Below are 22,443 nucleotides of genomic sequence, written 5' to 3' on the forward strand. Positions count from 1 at the left end.
TTATACATTAAAATATTATTATATAAATATTTTAACAGTAATTTTTTGAAAAACAAGTTCATATTGCATGGAATTAATCAAATAAAATCATCCTATTAGCAGGAATTTTGAGATACTAAAAATGTAAAAGATGGTCTTCAACAATCATCAACAGCGCTGCAACTGCAAACACAAGTAACCTGGAGCTGCCTACAAAACTACAGGGGGTTAGAGGCCCGATCAGATCAGTGACCAGTCAATAGGAAGACCGGAAAACAACCCAAAAAGATAGGAATGGCTTCCGTTGCCGGGAATCGAACCCGGGTCTCCTGGGTGAAAGCCAGATATCCTAAACCGCTGGACGACAACGGATTTGCGACAGCGTTGGCAGTTTTTTTTTATCAGAATACAATAAAACACGGGATTTGAAATTACAAAGAAACGGGACAACCACAAGACGTACAGTGATTGAACCCAATACAATCACAAAATATAATTACTAATTTTTTAATGATTCTAGAAAACCTGAGGTGGTCAAGGTGTTTGAAAATTTCTATAAGGAGTATCTTCCATGCAATTAACTCATCTTTTCTTTTATTCTCGATGATTCATTCTGATGAAGATTTTTATGGACCTTGGTTGAGTAGTGAGAAGGACCAAAAGTCCTATATAGAGAAGAATTTCATTCGTGACCCAATCCAAATCCAACAAAAGCTCGGGAACATATACGATGAATATATCTTAATTAAATGTGAAACACTCCTCAATGATGCATAAATTATGAGATCTATAACTTTGGTCAATATATTTTAGGAAACTATACATTAATCATATACATGATCTTATATGTCAATAAATAAGATATTTAACTTCGATCATTATACTTTTATGCATTCATTAATAAGTTACGATAAAGGTTCATATTTAATTAATTATTAATACGTAAGCACAAACATCTTCTGCTCGTGTCCTTAACTTTTTACTAGAATTTAAAGGCGTAGGCTTGTGCCCCTTCAACATATTTGAATTAAGTCCTAAAAAAACTTACAATGACATACTCGAATTCGAGACCTTACAGAAAATTAAAGTCCCAATTACCACTTGAACTAGCTTCAATATCAATTGAGCGTCCATTCACATCACATTTGCTTAAAAGAGTTAGATAAAACAAAATGATAAAAAAATGCAAATTCAAGTAATAAAAATTCCATTTATTTTATTTTTGCCTTGTGATTGTATAATTATATAGATTGAGATTGAATTTATTACTTCATTTTTATAATTTTTAATTTAATTATTCTATTATGCAAATCGAGTCTACTATAAATACACATAATTTTTGTATGATTTTCAGATTATATATTATATATGCGAGTATAGATTTTAAATTTTAAATTTAAATTTTATAAACTTAAACAAAATTTAATATAATTTACAAATTCATATTAAAGTGTGCATAGGAATAATGTTTTTGAATATTAAGAATTCAGGAACAGCTAACACCTGAATTCAAAAAAGATGGCGTGATTTTTTAATCAATAAAATCCCTTTAATAAATCATCATCGTCACAATAATATATGGTACAAGACAGGGGAAAAATAAATAAATAAATAAAGAAGGGCGATGGAAGAAAAATTAAAGCAGATAGAGGAGGAGAGAAGGCGAGCTACGGTGGGCATGGCTGGGAGATTTAATTAATTAATCCAATGGACGCTCACCGACGCGCATTCCTTATACTACTTCTTCACGCCCGTGGAGGCCGCCGCCTTGGTTTTCATCAGCCCGTCCCCCACCTTCTTGGAGTACTTGGCGGTGGCGCTTCCGCCCCTCTTGCTTTCGCTGCCCCCCCGCCACCGACACCTGCGGCGGGTCGTGGTGGTCGTCATCGTACTTCCACTGGTCCGCCCACGACGACGTCGTCCCATGCCCTTCCGATCCCTCTTTCGTCTCCATTCTCTAATTTCGCCGCTGCTTCAATTCCGAACCCACAAATAAAAATATATGAATTTGATGGAGAAATTTGATGGAGAAGTGGCATTGCATTTATGCCAATCCTTTCTTTTTTATTAAATCAATTTATTAAATTTGAATAGTGCGAAAAAAGAAAAAAAATATTAAAATAATATTTTTAAGCATGAAATAAAGCTCATGTCGCTTGATGTTCGTTTTGAATAGATAAAAAATTCCTCCTTCAAAATCGTCCCGTGTCACCAACACTTAAATACCCTACACCTTTCTTCTTCTTCTTCTCGAAGCAATCGAGTTCTGCAACCCTAAATCACCATGTCTCCCACCTCCAATTCACCATCCCTATTTTCTCTTGCCCTCTTCCTCGTCTTCGGGGCCTGCCCAATTCTCGCCGAAAAACCCCACATCATCAACTTCCGGTCGCCCAACCTCTACCCAGAAGGCATAACCTGGGATCCCTCTGACCAGCACTTCCTCGTCGGCTCTCTCCACCACCGCTCCATCTTGGCCGTCTCCGACGCCGGCATCGTCGAAACCTTCATCGCCGACCACGCCCTCCCCGTCAACGCCAGCATCCTCGGCCTCGCCGTCGACTCCACCCACCGCCGCCTGCTCGCCGTCGTCCACGCCGCCGAACCCCTCCCCCAATTCGACGCCCTCGCCGCCTACGACCTCCGCACGCGCCGCCGCCTCTTCCTCGCCCACCTACCCCCTTCCGACCCTGCCCACCGCCCAGTCGCCAACGACGTCGCCGTGGACTTCCTCGGTAACGCGTACGTCACCAACTCCGAGGGCAACTTCATCTGGAAAGTCGACGTCGAGGGCGAGCCCTCGATCTTCTCCAGATCTACGGTCTTCTCGGCCTACCCCGTGGAACGCGACGCGCCCTACAGCGCGTGCGGGCTCAACGGGATTGCTTACATCAGCAAGGGTTACCTCCTCGTGGTCCAATCAAACACCGGGAAAATGTTCAAAGTCAGCGAAGACGGAACGGCGAGGATGGTTCCGTTGACAGAGGACTTGCCGTTGGCAGACGGGATCGCGGTCAGGGGCGACGGCGTAGTGGTGGTGGTGTCGCCGCACACGGCGTGGTTCTTGAAGAGCGACGACAGTTGGGGACAGGGGGTGGTGTATGACAAAACTGCCCTCGATGTCCCGAGGTTCCCCACGTCGGTGGCGATGAGAGGGAGGGAAAGGGCGTACGTGTTATATGGGCACGTGGAGGAGGGTATTATGGGAAATTCGGAGAGGGAGTGGTTTGGGATAGAGGAGATGGGGTCGGAGAAGGAAAGTGGAGAGGAGCATGTTTGGGCGTTTCTGATGTTGGGGTTGGCTTTTGCTTACTTCTTGTTTTGGAGATTTCAGATGGGGCGGCTTGCTAACAACATGAATAAGAAAACAGATTAGGGCTTGCTCTGATTGATTCTTATTTTTGATTTTTTTTTTTTGTCAATCTTAGTGGCTCTTGAAATGGTGTTTTGATATTCATAATTTGTTTTGGTATTTTTGTAAATTATGGCATCGTTCTGAATAAAATTTTGAATTTTGCTAATCAGGTTTTGATGTCATGTATGGCTTCAATCGATTTATGAATGAGACTACTTATTGTTCGAGACTACTTATTGTTCGAAGTTGTTTGATAATTTTTTATTTGACGTCTCAAAGAGACTTGAAGTTGTTGGATAATTAACATTTGAATAATTATCTTTTATTTATTTTAATCAACTATGAGATTATTTGATTAAATTTAATATAAAATTCAAATATATTCATGTGTTTAACATAAACGTGCATCACAAATAGGTTCATCATATAAAAATTGTACTTTTATTTATTTATTATTTTAAGTTGTGGTTACTCTTGTGATACCTGGAAGCTCGACTCAATTTTTTAAAAAAAATATTGTCAAAATAAGTTATAAAAATTTAATAAAATAAAGAACTTTAAATAAATAAGAGAGAGAGAGAGAGAGAGAGAGAGAGAGAGAGAGAGTTAGTATCCCATATGGCAGACTAATTGTGAACGATACCTAATAAATGTTAACAGATATCTTCTGATTTCTTACTGAAGATTACTAGTCAATTCTGTCACTATAGAATAATGCTATGTCATATTTCCATACAAAAATATGGACACCCACTTCACAAGCAGTGTATTGAGTAAATTATCAAGCCATTTCTAATTAGTGCAGAGGTTCAAATTGCCTTTATTTATCCTCCAAAGCGGGCTAGTTATAAAAAAAAATCAAGGAGAAACACACACCTGCACATTCACACCGACTACTGGGCTAAAACTTGTTACATTGAAAGCATAACTCAGTAGCATCTGAGCAAAAAAAAAATAGGCATTGTAGCAGCCAAACCCATAATTGGACATGGCTACGATCGCTTCTGCTTAGGATTGTCTCAAGCTCGTAGATGCTGCCATTTGGGTATTAGGCCACTACAAAGAATTTCGGAATCTGGAATAGGCACTGCAGCACGACCCCAGATCAAAACTTTAATGAAACCCTAGGAGGAAGACCTTTACAATGCTATACATCAGTCGATATGTACTCAAGTGCCTCAAGAACCAAGCTGAAGAGAATATTCTCATTTATGCATTCCTGAATTCCCGCATTCTATTAGTTTAAGATATCAAAAGTTTTAAACCTAAAAAACAGTTCACATTCCAAACAGAAGCAGTTTGAAAAACAAGGAAGAAGCAGAGCACTCTCTTCCGCCACCAACGGCTGCCTGAATGGATTTAATTGAATCTGCAAGACAGACGGTTAGAGAAATAAGTCAAATAACTATAATGCTAATTTATACACTGTTGAAGATGGAAGGAGCAACAAACATACAGGAAATGTGAGCGAGTTGCCAGTTATGGAGCTTATGCAACAAGCTGCCAGATGGGAAGTTTCTTCGCAGTAATCAGAAAAAAAAATACTGGGACATTCAGCTCTTTTTTTCGCTCCTGAAATGCCCATGAAGTGCGTTTTAGTTATGTACCAGCATTTTAGTGATGCACCAGCATCATGATTGGGTGGATAGGGTGGATTACGTGTGTGTGTGTGTGTGTGTTAAGACAGAGAGAGAGACCTTTGCTATGTCACTGCATCGGTCATGATAATAACCTTTGTGAAGCCCAGTGTCACTGCTGAGGCTCTTTCAGTGGATATATGCCAGTTGACATTTTCACTTGAAGATTTGCAAACAGAGTCTGTCTCAACGCATTCAGCATACCCGTGAAGATCAATCACCTCACCATCAAACTACAAACTAGGTAACTATCAAATATATTCATGCACACATGGGAGCAAGCATATGCACGAGTGCATGAACAGGGGGAAAGATAAGGTTTATAAGATCATCATTTATAGAAGTTGAACAATAACAAGAAGCAGCCTGAAGTCCCAATAGGTGGGGTTGGCTAAATGAATCTTTTTCCACCAATTCGTATGTACTACTTGACAGGCCATAAATGATGCTGGCACTTTATTTATTTATTTATTTTGGTGAACATTAACAACCCTGACAAACATTATTACGGGCTTCCCCTTTTCCCTTGTCAAGCCTTCAATTCAAAACATGTAAATTAGCATGCAAGGCCATCATGATCAATGTTCCCTCATCTTGTCTTTCAAGCAAAAGTTTAATGCAGTATAGTTTTTTCATGGTGGTCTACGAAAGATTTTAAAATCCTTCTCAACTTTTCACTATTTGGAAACACCAAAAAGTCCAGGAAATTTTTTTCTTTTTTTTGGGGGGGGGGGGGGGGGGGGGGTGGGGGGGGGGGAGAGCCCAATGCACAAGACTACAACTCACGCCAATGTGTCACAAGCTAAGCTTGTTAAGGGCATTATGCTTGCCTGTAACTGCTTATCTCGTGTGCTTGGGATGAGTTTCCATCATGTAAATACTAGTGTAGGGTTATTTTCTACTAGTAGTGTCTTTGTATGCCAAATAAGGCAATATGACTCCTAGGTCACTTTGATGTTTCCTAGTGTCATAATGATAATTACATAAAAACCTCTTTAGGGGAGGGTGAGTGTTCATCAGTCATTGTAAAACTCACTAGCAATTGTCAACGTGCTTAGCCTACTTGCCTCCCTCGCTAAGTACACCATTTCAACGGAGGATTTGTTAATGAATTACGTTTACTTCAATGTTTACTGCTTGCTTGCCATGGCTTTCATGAATTGATTACTTTTTCCGCTGCTATTTGAATGAATGCTAATGAAAGTACTTTGTGGATGAATGTTGGTAAACGATAGGCTAGCTAGTTAAACAAGAGTGCTTTAGCTAGCGCTGCACGACCCATTCACAACGGTGTGAAAATAGTCGGACCGTGACACAATGCAGGGTAACTACATTTTACAATGACACCACCGCCACCTCATAGTCATCACCATCTCCACCAACCAACATGCCATCACCTTTACCACCAGACCTCCACCATTAGCACAACTACTATGTTGCCACCATCCACCATTACCACTTTTGCTGCAACAACCTTGCCACCCCCGCCACTACTTGTCCGTTGCACAACCACCACTAACTTGCCACCGCCTCCACCATCACCACTACCTTCACCACCCACCACCACCACCAGTTCTAAGCACAACAATTACCATCATCTTGTCACAATTACCATTGAATTCACTTCCATAACAATGTCCCTTTACTAATTCATAAGATCTTATGCACTTCATTAAACTATGGAATTTTAAATAAGGGATTTTGTCCAAACTGTGACCTAAATATGCCCATGCAATTTGTTGTGGCAATTGTCGTACCATAACTTGTCCCCATGAAAGCAGAGGAATCAATGTTCCCAGGCAAAAAGTAAAGAAGAAATGAAAGAAGCGTAATGATGGAAAATGAAGGAGAAGATACCATCCTTGAGGAGTATTAATTCAAGGAAAAAAAAATCATGTTCACAGACATGATGAAATGCCACAATCACAACATGCACAAAACACCATTCAACAATCTCTGAAAAACAAGAAGACAAAAACGGCCAAATGGCCTATGGTGGATGCTCTAAAATATAACAAGATGGAGGTAAAAAATATTCAGACAATTCCTGCTCCTCGACAGGAGACAAACAATATATACTTTCATGGAAAGAACAAAGCATCTCAGCTCAGGCTCAACAATTCAACTGATACAAGCCATTACACTAAAGGCTTGGGTAAAATTTTCTGGAGTCAAGGTAAGGTTCTATGGAGGAAGTTGCAACCTTAACAAGGTTCATACTGGGTTTGGTTTGCAGCGTCAACTCAGATTTTACCCTAGCACCAAACCACGTATCCTTCAATTCCTCTGCAATCTTATAAGTTGTTTTGATTAGAATACTTATAAAAATACAATAATAAAGGGTGAAGCTAACAAGAGAACCAATATAAACCAAGTCGCACAGCTACACAAACATCAAGAATAATAAATCTAATATTGAGCTTAATAATTTGAACTAAATGCATATATAGCCAAGTTATAGGCTGACTGTTTTGGACTTGGCATGGGCTTGAGTTGAATCCCATCTCAAAACCATCTTGCCTGACTCACACTTGTAGCAACAATAACCAAAACATAGTATCCAAATCATCCATCATATTATGAAACTGACCTATATTGTGGAACTGCAGGTCCAACAAAATCTATATGCACCTGTACATCAGGAAAAAGTGTGTACAATTCCCCAAGCAGCAAGTTGAAGAAGTTCTTCGTCAGGCCCTATGCAAAATTAAATTAATGTTTGTAAGCACCAAAAGCACTGTAAGAAGAAAGTGAGAATGATGCACACATTTAAATAAATAAATATCAAGACACCTTCGAAATATCATCCTACCACACAAAGAACAAAAATGAGAAACTCTTCTAGAATTTTACATAGAAATAACTGTGGGTTTTTGTTCAAATCTAAGGCAAGCTTCAATTTTTTCTCATCGCATTATTCAAATAGCCTTATCTAATGCAAATTCATTAAATCATTAGATGCAATCTCTACTGATATTTTTATTGGAAATATAAATATCCCTCTGTTTCAACCATAATAGTTTTTATCTATCACCTGCACAGCAGAAAAAGAATTGCAAAAGATGATAATATCAATCCCTCATAGTCTGAAGAAATCTAATCTAATACAGTAATCATCACCACAATGTCACACTGAATATGCACAAATATTTTCTAAAGAAGCACAGCTTCAGCATAAGACATGTTCGTTCTTTTATGAGGAACTACTCCAACAATTTGTATTCTGAAAAAACTATTTAATAAAAAAAATACTCAAAACAACATGTCTACATACGCAAATACTCAAAATGAGTTTTAGCACATAATAATTTTGAAAACCAACAGCTAGCTTTTCAAGTAGTCTCACTAGTTAGAATCTGATCCAAAACCAGAACAAGGTCCACTGTCTCATCCAGAAGGGAAAAAAAAAATGGCACTCTTCCATATTAGGATCAAGATTTCATCATATGTTAACAGTATCTTACTTCTTCAACGCACTAAAGAAGTACCATGAAGGTTGGAACTAGCGAAGTTTAAACCCTATGAGCCTTTACTCACAAGTGATGCAATCTGACCTAAGGCTGGTAATGTCCAGATGGGAGCTGCCCTAGTGCATTGAAGGAGACTTAAATATCTGGTCCATTGGCAAGAGAAAGGGATGTAAATAGAGCTACTCCAGCCATGACTCATGAGAGAGTTCAGCTCCTTAGTTTATGGTTTGCAATTCATTATTTGCCTTAGAGTGAGGACTGTACACCAGGTCGAGTACCAAGGAACTTGCAGCTTTCTCAAGGACCAACAGATTCTGTGTTTCCAGAGTGGAAGATGAAGCCTACCAAGTTCAAGTCTGCCTCCCTAGGCAAGTCTCTGGCTACTAGCCCCCTACTTGTTGACTTTGGCAAGCTCTCAAGGGGCAGTAGTCCATTTCATTTTGAAAACATGTGGCTTAGGAAATAGGACTCTGAGGAGTTTGCCCAAATCTGGTGGAATAGATAGAGTGGAAGAGAAACCAACCCCCCCCCCCCCCCCCCCCCCCAAGGGCATAGGGGCCCTTGACAAAATTAAATGATGAGTTCTGAACACTGAACTCAATATTTGAACAAGTTCAAAGACAAATATCTGAAATTCCAAATCAGAACACTGAATCATTTATATACGTTCAATAATTAAATTATGTAAACATCTTAATGTGTATTTTTTCTGTTATAACCTTGTTTGACAAATCACAAACAAGTAAAAAGATGTTCTTTCCTTTTTCTTTTCGTTTTCTCATTAATCAAAAAAAAAAATGAAGCATGCACCCAAATTGCAAACTGCACAAGTAACACAAGGAGCCCAACCATCTGAGATTGAATGGTAAGAAATCGCACAAACATTGCAGTAGGAAACCTGAAATTGCAGAGAAATTGCACAAAAATTACAAAGAGACATGACCATACAGAAAAATTGTATTGCTCAACTCCATGGGCATGGTTGTATAGAAAATTTGCAAGACGTCGCAAAGTAGAAAAAATTTCAAAAAGAATTATTTTGTACAAAACAAATCCCAAGAAGCAAATTTGCATGCAAAGAGGAGGGCTTCAATCTGTGTGAAGACCAGCCAATGACGATTATTCAATCTGCTCAAAAGAAGAGCACCAAGACATTATGCTTTCCTATGACCACCTATCTTATGCTCATTTGGTGGGTAACCATCAAGTTGAGTAGTGAGAAAAAAGGAGAATATGACTCCTCAGGCATAATGATGTTTGTGCTAGAGTAGGAATTCTATAGAAATATCGGTGCCTAGGTGAGTGTTCATCAACATTATATATTTTACTAATTATTGTAAAGGTGCTTAGCATGCTTGCCTAATTCGTTAAGCAGATGCAGCCTACAAAGCTTAATGAGATGCACCACATGGCTCATGTTTACTTCATGCTTTATCGCATATTTAGTATTTGATATTAGTGAACGTGTTCATGAGGTAAGTTTGTTACAACTAATGCCACAGACCCTCATGAGGCATGAAGTGTTCAACCTGTGACGCTGAGCATAAGATAGCCAGTGCAGTGATATCAGCCAGCTCAACCCCATGTGCATGGGCAAAGCACCCCACTCCCCCCTCTTTTCCCGTCTTATTGAAAAATAAGAGAGAGAGTGAGAGAGCATGTCCGACATTCCTCCCTTTACTTTCGCTGCACCACACATGGGCTAAGTCTGGTATAGCCAAGCCTAGCTACTAACCATGAAACAAATGCATCCATATGGACTGTCGAAGTGTCAAACAATATACAAACTATTAGCCCCTTGATCACTTGACATTGCCAAGGCATGTGGTTCCCTTAAGCCATATGCCAAGGCAGCATCAAGGGCGGCCTGTCATGGGCTGTCTTGTGGGTTCTAGATGGTCCATATACTATGTCACTAATGAGAGAGCATGAAGTAGTTGAGATGCATGAGTAGATGCTCAACATAGTCAAAGATGGACATGTTTTGGCCATGGTCTTCGACAGCATTACTACATTAACTAGTTTCAGTTATGTTGTGGGATGGTAAACTCAGTTGTACGTCAAATGCTGTAAGGTCAAGTGGTGCATGCTCATGTGTAGAGTGTGTCATGGTTGAGGGGAAATTGTGCACAACACAAGGGTTTCACCCATAGGCCATGTGTCGTGTCAATGACATAGCAGTCAATTAACATGATTGACCAAGTGGGGCAGTTAATTGGTAGTTTCTTGTAAAGGTTGACTTGCACTCCCTTGTTTGAGGGTAATTTTGTGGGCTTTCAACACTTGGCAACATTCTAGCCGTGCAAATACAAACAGAGTTCGTCAGTGCCTTATTCATGCTAGTTGCATCCAACATGACCTAAGCAGTTAGGGTTGTCAACTACAAACCCTTGACAATTGAATGGTGTCAACTGGTTAAAATTTACATGTTGCATTCCTGAAATGATGAGGATTCATGTTTTTTGAGTGTTCCTACATGTTATTGAGTGCATTTCCTTGTCTTTAATAAAATATTAAGGTTAGGAGGTTTTGCTCTTGTAAATTCCTCGCCATGTGTACATGCTATATTGTCCTTATATTTGCAGGATTACAAACTAACAAATTGGATTATAGGACTTGGTGCCATCATAGTGGGTAAAAATTTGTAGGAAATTTAGATTCCATGATATAAACTACGGTAACCAAGACTTCCTCGTGGCAAACAATCAATTTCTTAAGATGTATAATTTCAAAAGGCTTGCAACAATGGGATTGAAGATGTGGGAAGTCTGGGCATCAAATGGAACAATGGGAAAAAGAATGACAGTACTTCTGTTAAATCTGTTCACAACCATCTAGTGAAAAAGGCTACAATATTTCACTATTTCCTAAGAAGGCTTTTTGGATTCCTAAAGGGTGCATTCAAATCGTTAGGCTAGGCTAGGCTAGACTAACGACTTTAGCCCATGTTTGGTGCAACACACTATAAGACTAGCCAAGAAAGGGCACTTGGCCACTTGATGTGGGAAAGGCTGGCAGTTCCCCACCTCTCCAACCCGTATCAACCAGCCCTTGCAAACCAAGAAAAACGAAGGAAAAAAAAAATGTCAATACCAAGGGAGGCCATGGGTGGGCTTGATATAAATGGGCGAGCACCAACTTGACCCAAAAGTTTAAGTCTATCAAGTCTTGGGCCCAACTATGTATATAAGCACCCATCATCTAGTTTAGTTTTTCCAATGTGAGACAAACTCATAAATGGAATTCTCAACAATCTCTCCCTCACTTGAGAGTTCCAGTCACTCCCCCTTGAATGGAAGTCATTACTTGTCATGCAACCAAGTACCAGGAACTATCACTCAACAATGGGAAAGGGCACAAAACCATGGGAGTCCACTCAAGACCGCTCTTCCATGTGTCTACATTCATAGGAACACATGCATAAACACTCAAGCTCAATTCAAACTCCCCCCCTTGAGCAGAAACCATCTCCCTTCTAGGAGCAAGGCCAATTATCCAACAGTTGCTCGAGTAGGCCTTACACCCCCTTATGTGCCTCAAATTCCACATGCCTCCAAACCAATCGTATCTCCCATGTCTAGACCCTATTCGAGTCCATCTTCTAGGCCTAGATGATCCTTATAAGCCTAGAGGATCCTTATTAGCCTTGATCACACACTTAGTCCTCCAACTATTAGCATGTCAAGAGAATTAAATTCACACCATAAACTTCACAATATCGTTCACCTAGAGTTATGAACCATTGGCTCTAATATTACTTGTTAGCACTATTAAAGTCCTTGCACTTGTCTACGTCCGCAGGAGCACATGCATGAACACTCAACCCCAATCAAACTCTCCCCCTTGAACAGAAACCGTCTTCCTCGTAGGAATAAACCTAATTCTCCAAAAGTTGCTCAAGCGGGCTTTACCCCCACACCTTACATGTCTCACATTGCATTTCACGTGTAGGGCTACAAACGAGCTAAGCTAAGTCAAGATTTAACATATTCAGGCTTGGCTTGGAAGAAGAATAGCTCGGCTCATGCTTGAGCTCGATTCAATTCTAGCTCCAAAAATCAAGCTCGAGCTCGGCTTGAAAATTTAATCATAAGCTCAGGCTTGACTCGAGTTTGACTCGATCTAGACCACAAACTAAACAATTACCGAAGCCGGCCAATTTAATATTTAAAATTTTAAAGGTCATTCACGCCCAGCTAAGCTTAAATTAGAATATTAAAGTAATCTCATCAGTAAACAAGCCCAAATGCAAATAGAAATGCCCAAGGCAAACCCACAAGAATAGGGACCCACAACTTTAATTGTACACTAACCAGGCCCACAATGGAGCTGACTCATAGCCTTGTGGGAAGGTGGATGAAAAGGGGAGCTGGGCAAAGGCCTCTATGAGTTGTTGAGGAGGCAAAATTTCCAATGTGGGACGAAAGCATGTAGGCTACAGCTCCTTGCCTCTCTCACCATGCTTTCTCCCCACCTTAACCCCTTATTTCCATATCCTACATCGGAAGATTGAACTCTTCCTAGATCTCCCCTATTCTATATAAGTTCCTTTTCCACATTTGTTTAATTAATAAATAAACTAATAACTATTAGTTATTTTGATATTTATTACTATTTGGTTGATTTGTGTGAAGCAATATTTAATTTATTAACTTAAATAAATAAAATAAAATATTTTAAGTACTAAATCAATAGCTCATTACGAAGCCTAATAAAGTTGTTCAAAAGCTGAAGCGAGCTGAGCTTGATTGTGTTCAGGCTTGGCTTGGGAATCACTCATTTAAAGAATAAAAAAGCCCGAACAAGGACCTAACAAGCTGAGCTACCAAGCCGCTCATGAGCAGCTTGGTTCATTTGCAGCCCTATCCACATGTCTCCAAACCAATCCTATATCACACTCTTGACCCTATTTTACTTGTGATTTTGTCCCAAATTGGAAAAACTAAGTAGATAATGGGTTATTATATACATGGTTGTGGCCCAACATTCAATAGGCTTAAGCTTTTGGGTCTAGTTGGTGTTCACTCATTCATGGACTCCCTAGGTACTAACAACTAGTATTAGAGCTAACGATTCGTAACTTTGGGTGAGCGACATCGTAAAGTTCAAGATGTGAAACTAATTGAAGGACCAAGTGTGTGGCCAAGACCAATAAGGATCATCTAAGCTTGAAAGATGGATACCAATTCAAGATGTAGGAGGTAAAATTGATGTGGAGACACGTGCAATGCAACTTGAGGCATGTAAGGAAAGGGAGTAAGGCCCACTTGAGCAACTGTTGGAGAATTGAGCTTGCTTTCACAAGGGAGACAATTTCCGCTCAAGGAGGAGCTTATTGAGAAATCCATTTATGAGTTTGTACCACATTGAAAAAATAAAATGGAAGGAAGAAGGGTGTTGGAAGTTGACTCTTTTCCTGGGGGATAATGCTTGGTTGCCATACCAAGCTTGTCACGCCCCGAACGCGGCAATGGGACCCAAGGTGTAATGTAGTAACCTAACCTGTCCTTGTATCATACAAAACACAAATGATACAATAATGAATGAGGGTCCGACCTAGTGGGATTCCCGCACACCCTATACACATTCACATACACGACATATACGCAGCGGAAAAGTTCATTCTATACATACATAGTACCATACCAGAGTCTATACAGATAGAGTCTAAGCTCCATAATACAAAACATAACCCAGGGTGCCAATAAATACCCAAAACGATAACCCTATTACAGTCCAAGTACTTACACTAGTACCCTACGTAGTAAATCGACCACCACGCTCCCAACACAAGGACTCTAGTTCCGGTTACTTGAAGGACCTAAAAACATGTACGTACGATAGGGGTGAGACACCTCTCAGTAAGGAAGAATCAGGTTATATCGGTGTGTGGCATATGAGTGTTATCATGACACATAAAACATACACAATTCAATACAGTTCCAGTATAATTCTCAACACCCACACACACATATGATCAAATAATCCGGTATCATCACATCCTTCGGCACGAAGCCGGCCCGCATTACACGGCGTCCCCAGCACATGGCATAGCCCTAGGCTCCCATGGCATCTTACCGGTACAACTAGTGGATCCACACCCTTCGGTGATCAGCCGGTAAGAGGCGATATTTCACGCCCTCAGATATAGAGTCGGACACTTTTGCCACTAGTAGGTAGTATTTCACACCCTCGGATATAGAGCCGGACACTCTTTCACAACCTGAAACAATTCAGAACACATGTTCCTATATCTCATTTCAGCAAACCACAACTCATACATATTCATATAACAGTTCATTCTACACTTATTTGGTAATCTCAAAATCATGATTTTCAAAATATGGTTTAAACAAGTCAAGGCACGGCCATCTCCATAACACAATATATAACATAATATATCCACGGTTTTCCAACAAAACTAGAGATGCAACCCGATGCGCCCTTTTTCCCAAAACTGTAACATGAAAATCTCATAATTTTACTCATTAGATTTCCCCAAATAAGTAGCAAAAACACACAAGATCGTGAACCACAGTTCTACCGAATCAAATTTAAAAAATAATCGACATAAACAGAATCCCCTCACCTTTCCCCGAAAAATTCAAACCCGAACTCTACGGCTCCTAAACAGCGAACCAAGTTCCCAAAACCTATAAATCACAGTACAATACATACTTACAATTCCATTCTCTAAAGGTCTACCGAAACAGAAATGAAAATCGAGTCTTACCTCGATTTTTGGGTCAAAACCCGAAAACCCTCGAAACGGAGATCTGTTCCACAAAATCACGAAGAAATTCCTTCCCTAATCCTCATAGTAATGTCGAATCGTCGATTCTAACAACAAATGGTGAAGAAATTTAGAGATAGAGTGTTCCCGCTGGTTCTAGAGAGAGAGAGAGAGAGGGAGAGTTTTGACTTTCTTAGACGAGAAGCAATGAAATAGGATATTTATAGCACCTTTGACTCGGCCAACCTCGTCGACGAGGCGGTGTCTTCGTCGACGAGTTAACTAAGAAAGTTCATCGACGTAGTGGTGGCCTCGTCAACGAGCCTAAGATTTTCGGATTTCCCAAAACCTCTCAGCTTCTCCTCGTCGACGAGCCTCTACATTTCATCGCCAAACAACAGAAAGGCCTTCGTCAACAAACTCTAGCTTCATCAATGAAGCCTGCTCAATTTACTGTTTTACCCTTTTCTTATTTATTTATTCCATTTATCATGGGTCGGGTTCTTACAACCTCCCCTCCTTACAAAAATTTTGTCCTCAAAATTTGTAATCTCTCATTTACGAACTCATCCACACAACCATATACACATACTCGACTCCAGGAAGAGCCGGCAGCTATTACAACGCAGCCCCGTCACAATACATACATACACTCGCTTATGGCGGAGGAATACCGTGGTTACATACATATACCGTCTCAGGAATTCACAATAACACATATTCCAAAAGACTAACCACCCATCACAATACAATACAATAGTAGCATCATTAACACGTACTCAACTATCTCTACTATTCAAACTACCACTCAGAACAAATGTGGATATTTCCGGCGTATCTCCGCTTCCAATTCCCAAGAAGCTTCCTCAACCCCGTAATTTCGCCACAATACCTTCACTAACGGTATATCCTTGGTACGTAGCTTCTGAACTTTACGGTTCAGAATCTGAACGAGTACCTCTTCGTACGCTAAAGTATCCTCAATCTCCAAGTTCTCGTAACTAATAACATGTGACGGATCCGACACGTACCTCCTTAACATGGATATGTAAAACACATCGTAGATCCTCGAGAACGCTGGGGGTAGTGCAATCCTGTAAGCTACCGGACCCACTCGCTCAAGAACCTCGAACGGTCCGATATACCTCGGGCTTAACTTGTCCTTTTTCCCAAATCTCATCACCCTTTCATCGGAGCGATGCTCAGGAATATCTTACCCCCCACCTTGAATTCCAACTCACAGTGGTGAACATCCCCGTAACTCTTCTGCCGACTCTGAGCCGATTTAATCCTATCCCGGATCAAACCCACCTTCTCAGACGCCTACTGCACAAGTTCAGGTCCTAAAACCTAACGTTCACCAACCTCATCCCAATACAGAGGAGACTGACACCTCCGACCATACAGAGCCTCGAATGGTGCCATCCCGATACTGGCCTAGAAGCTATTGTTATAGGTGAACTCTACTAGTGACATAAACTACATCCAGCCACCACTGAAGTCTAATACACAAGCCCGTAACATATCCTCCAAGATCTGTATTGTTCTCTCCGACTGTCTATCAGTCTGGGGGTGGAACGCTATACTGAAAGTAAGCTTTGTCCCCAATGCCTCCTGCAAGCTCCTCCAGAAACGAGAGGTAAACCTCGGTTTCGATTTGACACAATAGACACCAGTACCCCGTGCATTCTAACTATCTCATGCACGTACAAGTCTACTAGCCTACTCAAGGAGTAGCTAATCTTCATCAGTACGAAGTGAGCAGATTTCGTTAACCTGTCCACGATCACCCAAATGGCATTCTACCCGTGAAGCACTGGTGGCAATCCGGTCACAAAGTCCATGAAAATATGTTTCCGTTTCCATTTCCATTCCGGAATAGCTAAGGGCTGTAACGGCCCTGCTGGCCTCTAATGTTCAGCTTTTACCTGCTGACACGTTAGACACTACTCCACGAACTGAGCAATCACTCTTTTCATACCACTCTACCAGTAGGTCTCACGCAAATCCCGATACATCTTCGTGCTACCTGGATGTACCGTATACAAAGAACGATGCACTTCCTCCAGAATCGTCCTATTAATCTCATCGTCGTTTGGAACACACAGCCTAGTTCCAAACCTCAACACACCCCCCTCAGAGATGTTAAAATCCGCAGCCAACCCCTGCTGCACTTTCTCCACAATCTCAACCAACTCTGCATCACTAGCCTGCGCGGTTTTAATACACTTAAACAAAGTCGACTGGATCACCAAGCTAGCAATGAAAATCTGATGATCTCCGGCCACTAACTTTATACCAAGGCTTTCCAGATCCCGTCTGATATAATGCTAAGCTACAACTGCAGATACTGCCGCATGCTCCGACTTCTGACTCAACGCATCAGCTACCACGTTAGCTTTCCCCGGGTGATAACTAATAGTGCAATCGTAGTCTTTAATCAGCTCAAGTCACCTCTGCTGCCTCATGTTCAACACCTGCGTGAAAAAGTACCTGAAACTTTTGTGGTCAGTAAAAATCTCACACTAAACACCATACAGGTAATGTCATCAGATCTTCAGTGCATAAACTACAGCAGCCAATTCCAAATCATGCGTAGGGTAATTCTTCTCGTATTCCTTGAATTGTCGAGAAGTACAAGCTATTACCTTACCCTGTTGCATAAGCACACATTCTAAATCCTTCAGAGATGTGTCGCTATAAATCACAAAACCGCCATGCCCAGAAGGAATGGTCAAGACCGAAGCAATAACCAATCGGTGCTTCAACTCCTAAAAACACTGCTCGCAATCATTGGCTCGATCAAACTTCACCCCCTTCCTGGTCAATCTTGTCAGAGGCTCAGATAACTTAGAGAATCCCTCCACGAACCACAATAATAACCCGCCAATCCCAGAAAACTCCAAACCTCCTGCACATTCTTCGGTCTCACCCAATTGACCACAGCTTCAAACTTGCTAGGATCAACTGAGATACCGCCTTTAGACACCACATGGCCTAAAAATGTTACCTGATTCAACTAGAACTCACATTTCTTCAACTTGGCATACAACTTCCTCTCTCGTAGAATCTGTAGCACCAACCTCAGATGAATTTCATGCTCTTTCAGACTCCTCGAATATACTAGAATGTCATCGATAAACACCACTACAAACTGATCAAGGTATTCATGGACGGGTTCATCAAATTCATGAACACTATCGGAGCATTCGTCGACCCAAAAGGCATAACTAAGAACTCGTAGTGGCCATATCTGGTTCGGAAAGCAGTCTTCGCAACATCCTCAGATCTAACCCTCACATGATGATACCTTGACCATAGGTCGATCTTCGAAAAGACGTGCATGCCCTGTAGCTGGTCAAAGAGATCATCGATACGAGACAACAAGTAACGATTCTTCACAGACACCTTATAGATCTCACGGTAATCAATGCACATACCCATCGACCCATCCTCCTTCTTCACAAACAAAACTAGAGCTCCCCAGGGTGAAACGCTAGGTCGGATAAAGCCCTTATCCAGTAATTCTTGCAACTGCTCCTTTAACTCCTGAAATTCTACTGGAGCCATTCGATAAGGAGCTTTAGAGATCGGTACCTTGCCAAGCAGCAACTCGATCGCAAACTCCACCTCATAATCCGGAGGTAAACCGGGTAAGTCTTCTGGAAACACATCCGGGAACTCATGAACCACTCAAATATCCTCAAGCTTCAACTCTTTACGCGGTGGTTCCTTCACGCAAGCTAGGTACCCCTGAAATCCGTCCAAGAGTAGCCTCCTCGCCTGTAATGTCGATAGAACCTGTGGCGTCGAAGGCACACACAATCCTACAAACTCGTACTCCGACTCCCTAGGAGGTCTAAACACTACTACCTTTCCGCGACAGTCAATCACAGCATAACTGGAGGATAACCAATTCATTCCTAGTATGACATCGAACCTAGAAATGTCTTATACCACAAGATTCGCCGATAGCAGCTTTCCCTGAATTTCCACTGGACAACTTTCAAACATCCTCCTACAAGACGTTACACTCCCAGATGGTGTAGCTACAGATAGCCCCGTATTCATAACTTGGGTCTCAACCCCACACAACTTTACAAAGTTCACAGATACAAAAGAATGGGTTGCCCTCAAATCAAATAAAACAACAGCTCTATTTTAAAGCAATAACAAGGTACTTGTCACTATATTCCCCGTACGGTCAGCATTCACTGGAGTAGGAGAATATACCCTCGCCGGAGCTGTGTTCGCCTGGCTGGTTCCCCGAGGTATCTGATTACTACCCCGGTTCACACTAGATGTAGGTGTGTCTCTCTTCGGTGTGCGGCACTCACGAGCCATATGGCCTAGTTTGCCACAACTGTAACAGTTACTCCCAAATGACTAGCACTCACCCTCATGCCATCTGTAGCACCTAATACAACAATCACACGACTAATCCACCTAAGAACCCTGACGCTCAGTATTCCAGCAGTAACCCGAGCCCTTATTCTTCTTCTTCTATGATCCCTGACTAGATCCTGATGGCACTGGCCTCTTCTTCGGTTTCTGATCCACCTCATCCTCTCGGATGCCGATCTCGATCACAGTGGTCTTATCCACCAAAACCGAGAACTTACGGATCCGCAACATACCCACTAATCTGCAGATGTCTTTCCTCAGGCCCTTCTCAAAACTCCGAGTCTTCTCGTACTCGTTCGAGATACAACACGACGCGAAACGGGAAAGCTCTATATACCGAGCAGCATACCCCTGCACCATCATATCTCCCTATGTTAGAACAGAGAACTTATCTGCCTTAGCATCACGTGTGGAGACCGGGAAGTATCTCTCAAAGAACACTTCCTTGAAGCGGCACCATGTCATCTCTGTAGGACCAGCTATCTGCTTTTCCAGCAAACTCACCGCAGTCCACGATCGCCCAGCCTCCCCAGACAACTAGAAGGTGGCGTAGAGAACTCTCTACTTATCTATGCAGTGTAGAACCTCCAGAATCCTTTCAGTCTTCTCGACCCAGTCCTCCGCTATCATCGGATCGGGTCCTCCTGAAAATGTCGGAGGGTGCATACGTGTGAACCTCTCGATGGTACACCCCGCAGCAGTAGGAGAACGTTCGCGTCTCCGAACACTCCACCTGATTTCCCGCATAACCTGCCTCGTCAACCCTCGAGGCACAGAAGGAGACTCATCGCTCACAGTCTCCTCGGAACCACTATCCAAGTTGTTATCATTGGGCTCCATTCTGAAAAGAGAATAGGAATCGGTTAGAATCCCTATGTCATATACAGTTTACGCAATCATTAACATCTAATCATGCTAACTACCAACTCATAGGTCCAGGTCTGTCCTATCACACCGATACAAAACCATCAATGGTTTGCCGTGATTTTACTGAAATCGTTATCCCAGAAAAAACACTGAACACCGCCAACAAGTCTCTGTCTAGCAACAAAACAAACTTCAACCTATTCTACCCACTTCCTACATCCTATACCCTGGTATGTGCACATAGCTTTGCCTAACCAAGTCTACAAGACCTAACAACCTGGTTAGCTCTGATACCAAGCTGTCACATCCCAAACCCAGCAATGGGACCCAGGGTGTGATGTAGTAACCTAACCTGTCCCTGTATCATACAAAACACAAATGATACAATAATGAATGAGGGTCCGACCCCGTGGGGTTCCCATACAACCTATACACATTCACATATATGCAGCGGAAAAGTTCATTTTATACATACATAGTACCATACCAGAGTCTATACAGATAGAGTCTAAGCTCCATAATACAAAACATAACCCAGGGTGCCAATAAATACCCAAAACGATAACCCTATTACAGTCCAAGTACTTACACTAGTACTCTACGTAGTAAATCGACCACCACGCTCCCAACACAAGGACTCTAGTTCCGGTTACTTGAAGGACCTGAAAACATGTACGTACGATAGGGGTGAGACACCTCTCAGTAAGGAAGAATCAGGTTATATCGGTGTGTGGCATATGAATGTTAGCATGACACATAAAACATACACAATTCAATACAGTTCCAGTATAGTTCTCAACATCCACACACACACACGATCAAGTAACCTGGTGTCGTCACACCCTTCGACACGAAGCCGACCCGCATTACACGGCATACCCGGAACATGGCGTAGCCCCAGGCTCCCATGGCATCGTACCGGTACAACTAGTGGATCCACACCCTTCAATGATCAGTTGGTAAGAGGCGATATTTTACGCCCTCGGATATAAAGTCGGACACTCTTGCCACTACCAAGTGGTATTTCACACCCTCAGATATAAAGTCGGACACTCTTTCACAACCTGGAACAATTCGGAACACACGTTCCCATATCTCATTTCAGCAAACCACAACTCATGCATATTCATATAACAGTTCATTCCACACTTATTTGGTAATCTCAAAATCATGATTTTCAAAATATAATTTAAACAAGTCAAGGCACGGCCATCTCCATAACACAATATATAACACAATATATCCATGGTTTTCCAACAAAGCCAGAGATGCAACCCGATGCCCCATTTTTCCCACAACTGTAACATGAAAATCTCATAATTTTACCCGTTAGATTTCCCCAAATAAGTAGCCAAAACACACACAAGATTGTGAACCATAGTTCTACCAAATCCAATTTCAAAACCGATATAAGCAAAATCCCCTTACCATTCCCCGAAAATCCAAACCTGAACTCTACGACTCCTAAACAGCAAACCGAGTTCCCAAAACCTATAAATCACAGTACAATACATACTTACAATTCCATTCTTTACAGGATCTACCGAAACATAAATGAAAACCGAGCCTTACCTCGATTTTTGGGTCAAAACCCGAAAACCCTCAAAACGGAGATCCGTTCCACAAATCATGATGAGAATCCTTCCCTGATCCTTGTAGTAACGTCAAATCGTCAATTCTAACAACGAACGGCGAAGAAATCTAGAGAGAGAGAGTGTTCCCGCTGGTTTTGGAGAGAGAGAGGGAGAGTTTTGGCTTTCTTAGCCAAGAAGCAATGAAATAGGATGTTTATAGCACCTTTGACTCAACCAACCTCGTCGACGAGGCGGCGTCTTCGTCAATGAGTCAACTAAGAAAGTTCGTCAACGTAGCGGTGGCCTCATCGACAAGCCTGAGATTTTCAGATTTCCCAAAACCTCTCGGCTTCTCCTTGTCGACGAGCCTCTACATTTCTTTGCCGAACAACAGAAGGGCCTTCGTCGACGAAACTCTGGCTTC

At 41.6% G+C, this 22,443-nt stretch overlaps 1 protein-coding gene, 1 long non-coding RNA gene and 1 other non-coding gene across 15 annotated transcripts in view; 1 reads left to right on the forward strand and 2 right to left on the reverse strand.

Moving 5' to 3' along the window:
- Window positions 1–278: 278 nt before the first annotated feature.
- On the reverse strand, window positions 279–351 carry TRNAE-UUC (transfer RNA glutamic acid (anticodon UUC)). The gene has a single exon. It is a non-coding gene; the product is annotated as a tRNA-Glu (tRNA).
- Window positions 352–1,418: 1,067 nt separating this feature from the next.
- Window positions 1,419–3,500, forward strand: LOC131144126 (uncharacterized). The gene has a single exon (XM_058092535.1). The coding sequence runs from the start codon at window positions 2,264–2,266 to the stop codon at window positions 3,353–3,355; it is 1,092 nt and encodes a 363-aa protein (XP_057948518.1). The 5' UTR covers window positions 1,419–2,263; the 3' UTR covers window positions 3,356–3,500.
- Window positions 3,501–4,528: 1,028 nt separating this feature from the next.
- Window positions 4,529–22,443, reverse strand: part of LOC131144127 (uncharacterized) — a 46,169-nt gene continuing 28,254 nt past the window's right edge. For 9 of the 13 annotated variants that reach the window (XR_009133708.1, XR_009133704.1, XR_009133711.1 and 6 more), the window contains 4 exons: window positions 7,562–7,668; window positions 5,032–5,152; window positions 4,791–4,906; window positions 4,529–4,703 (listed from right to left, as the gene is read on the reverse strand). This is a non-coding gene — a long non-coding RNA (uncharacterized LOC131144127). Of the gene's footprint in view, window positions 4,704–4,790; window positions 7,669–22,443 lie in introns of those variants that run through there. The other 4 variants (XR_009133712.1, XR_009133701.1, XR_009133703.1 and 1 more) reach the window with 4 other exon arrangements.

This window comes from Malania oleifera, chromosome 12, assembly GCF_029873635.1.
Source record: "Malania oleifera isolate guangnan ecotype guangnan chromosome 12, ASM2987363v1, whole genome shotgun sequence".
Taxonomy (NCBI): Eukaryota; Viridiplantae; Streptophyta; class Magnoliopsida; order Santalales; family Ximeniaceae; genus Malania; species Malania oleifera.

Coding starts and splice junctions, on each gene's coding strand:
- LOC131144126 (XM_058092535.1), top strand. CDS start 2,264: ATGTCTCCCACCTCCAATTCACCATCCCTATTTTCTCTTGCCCTCTTC.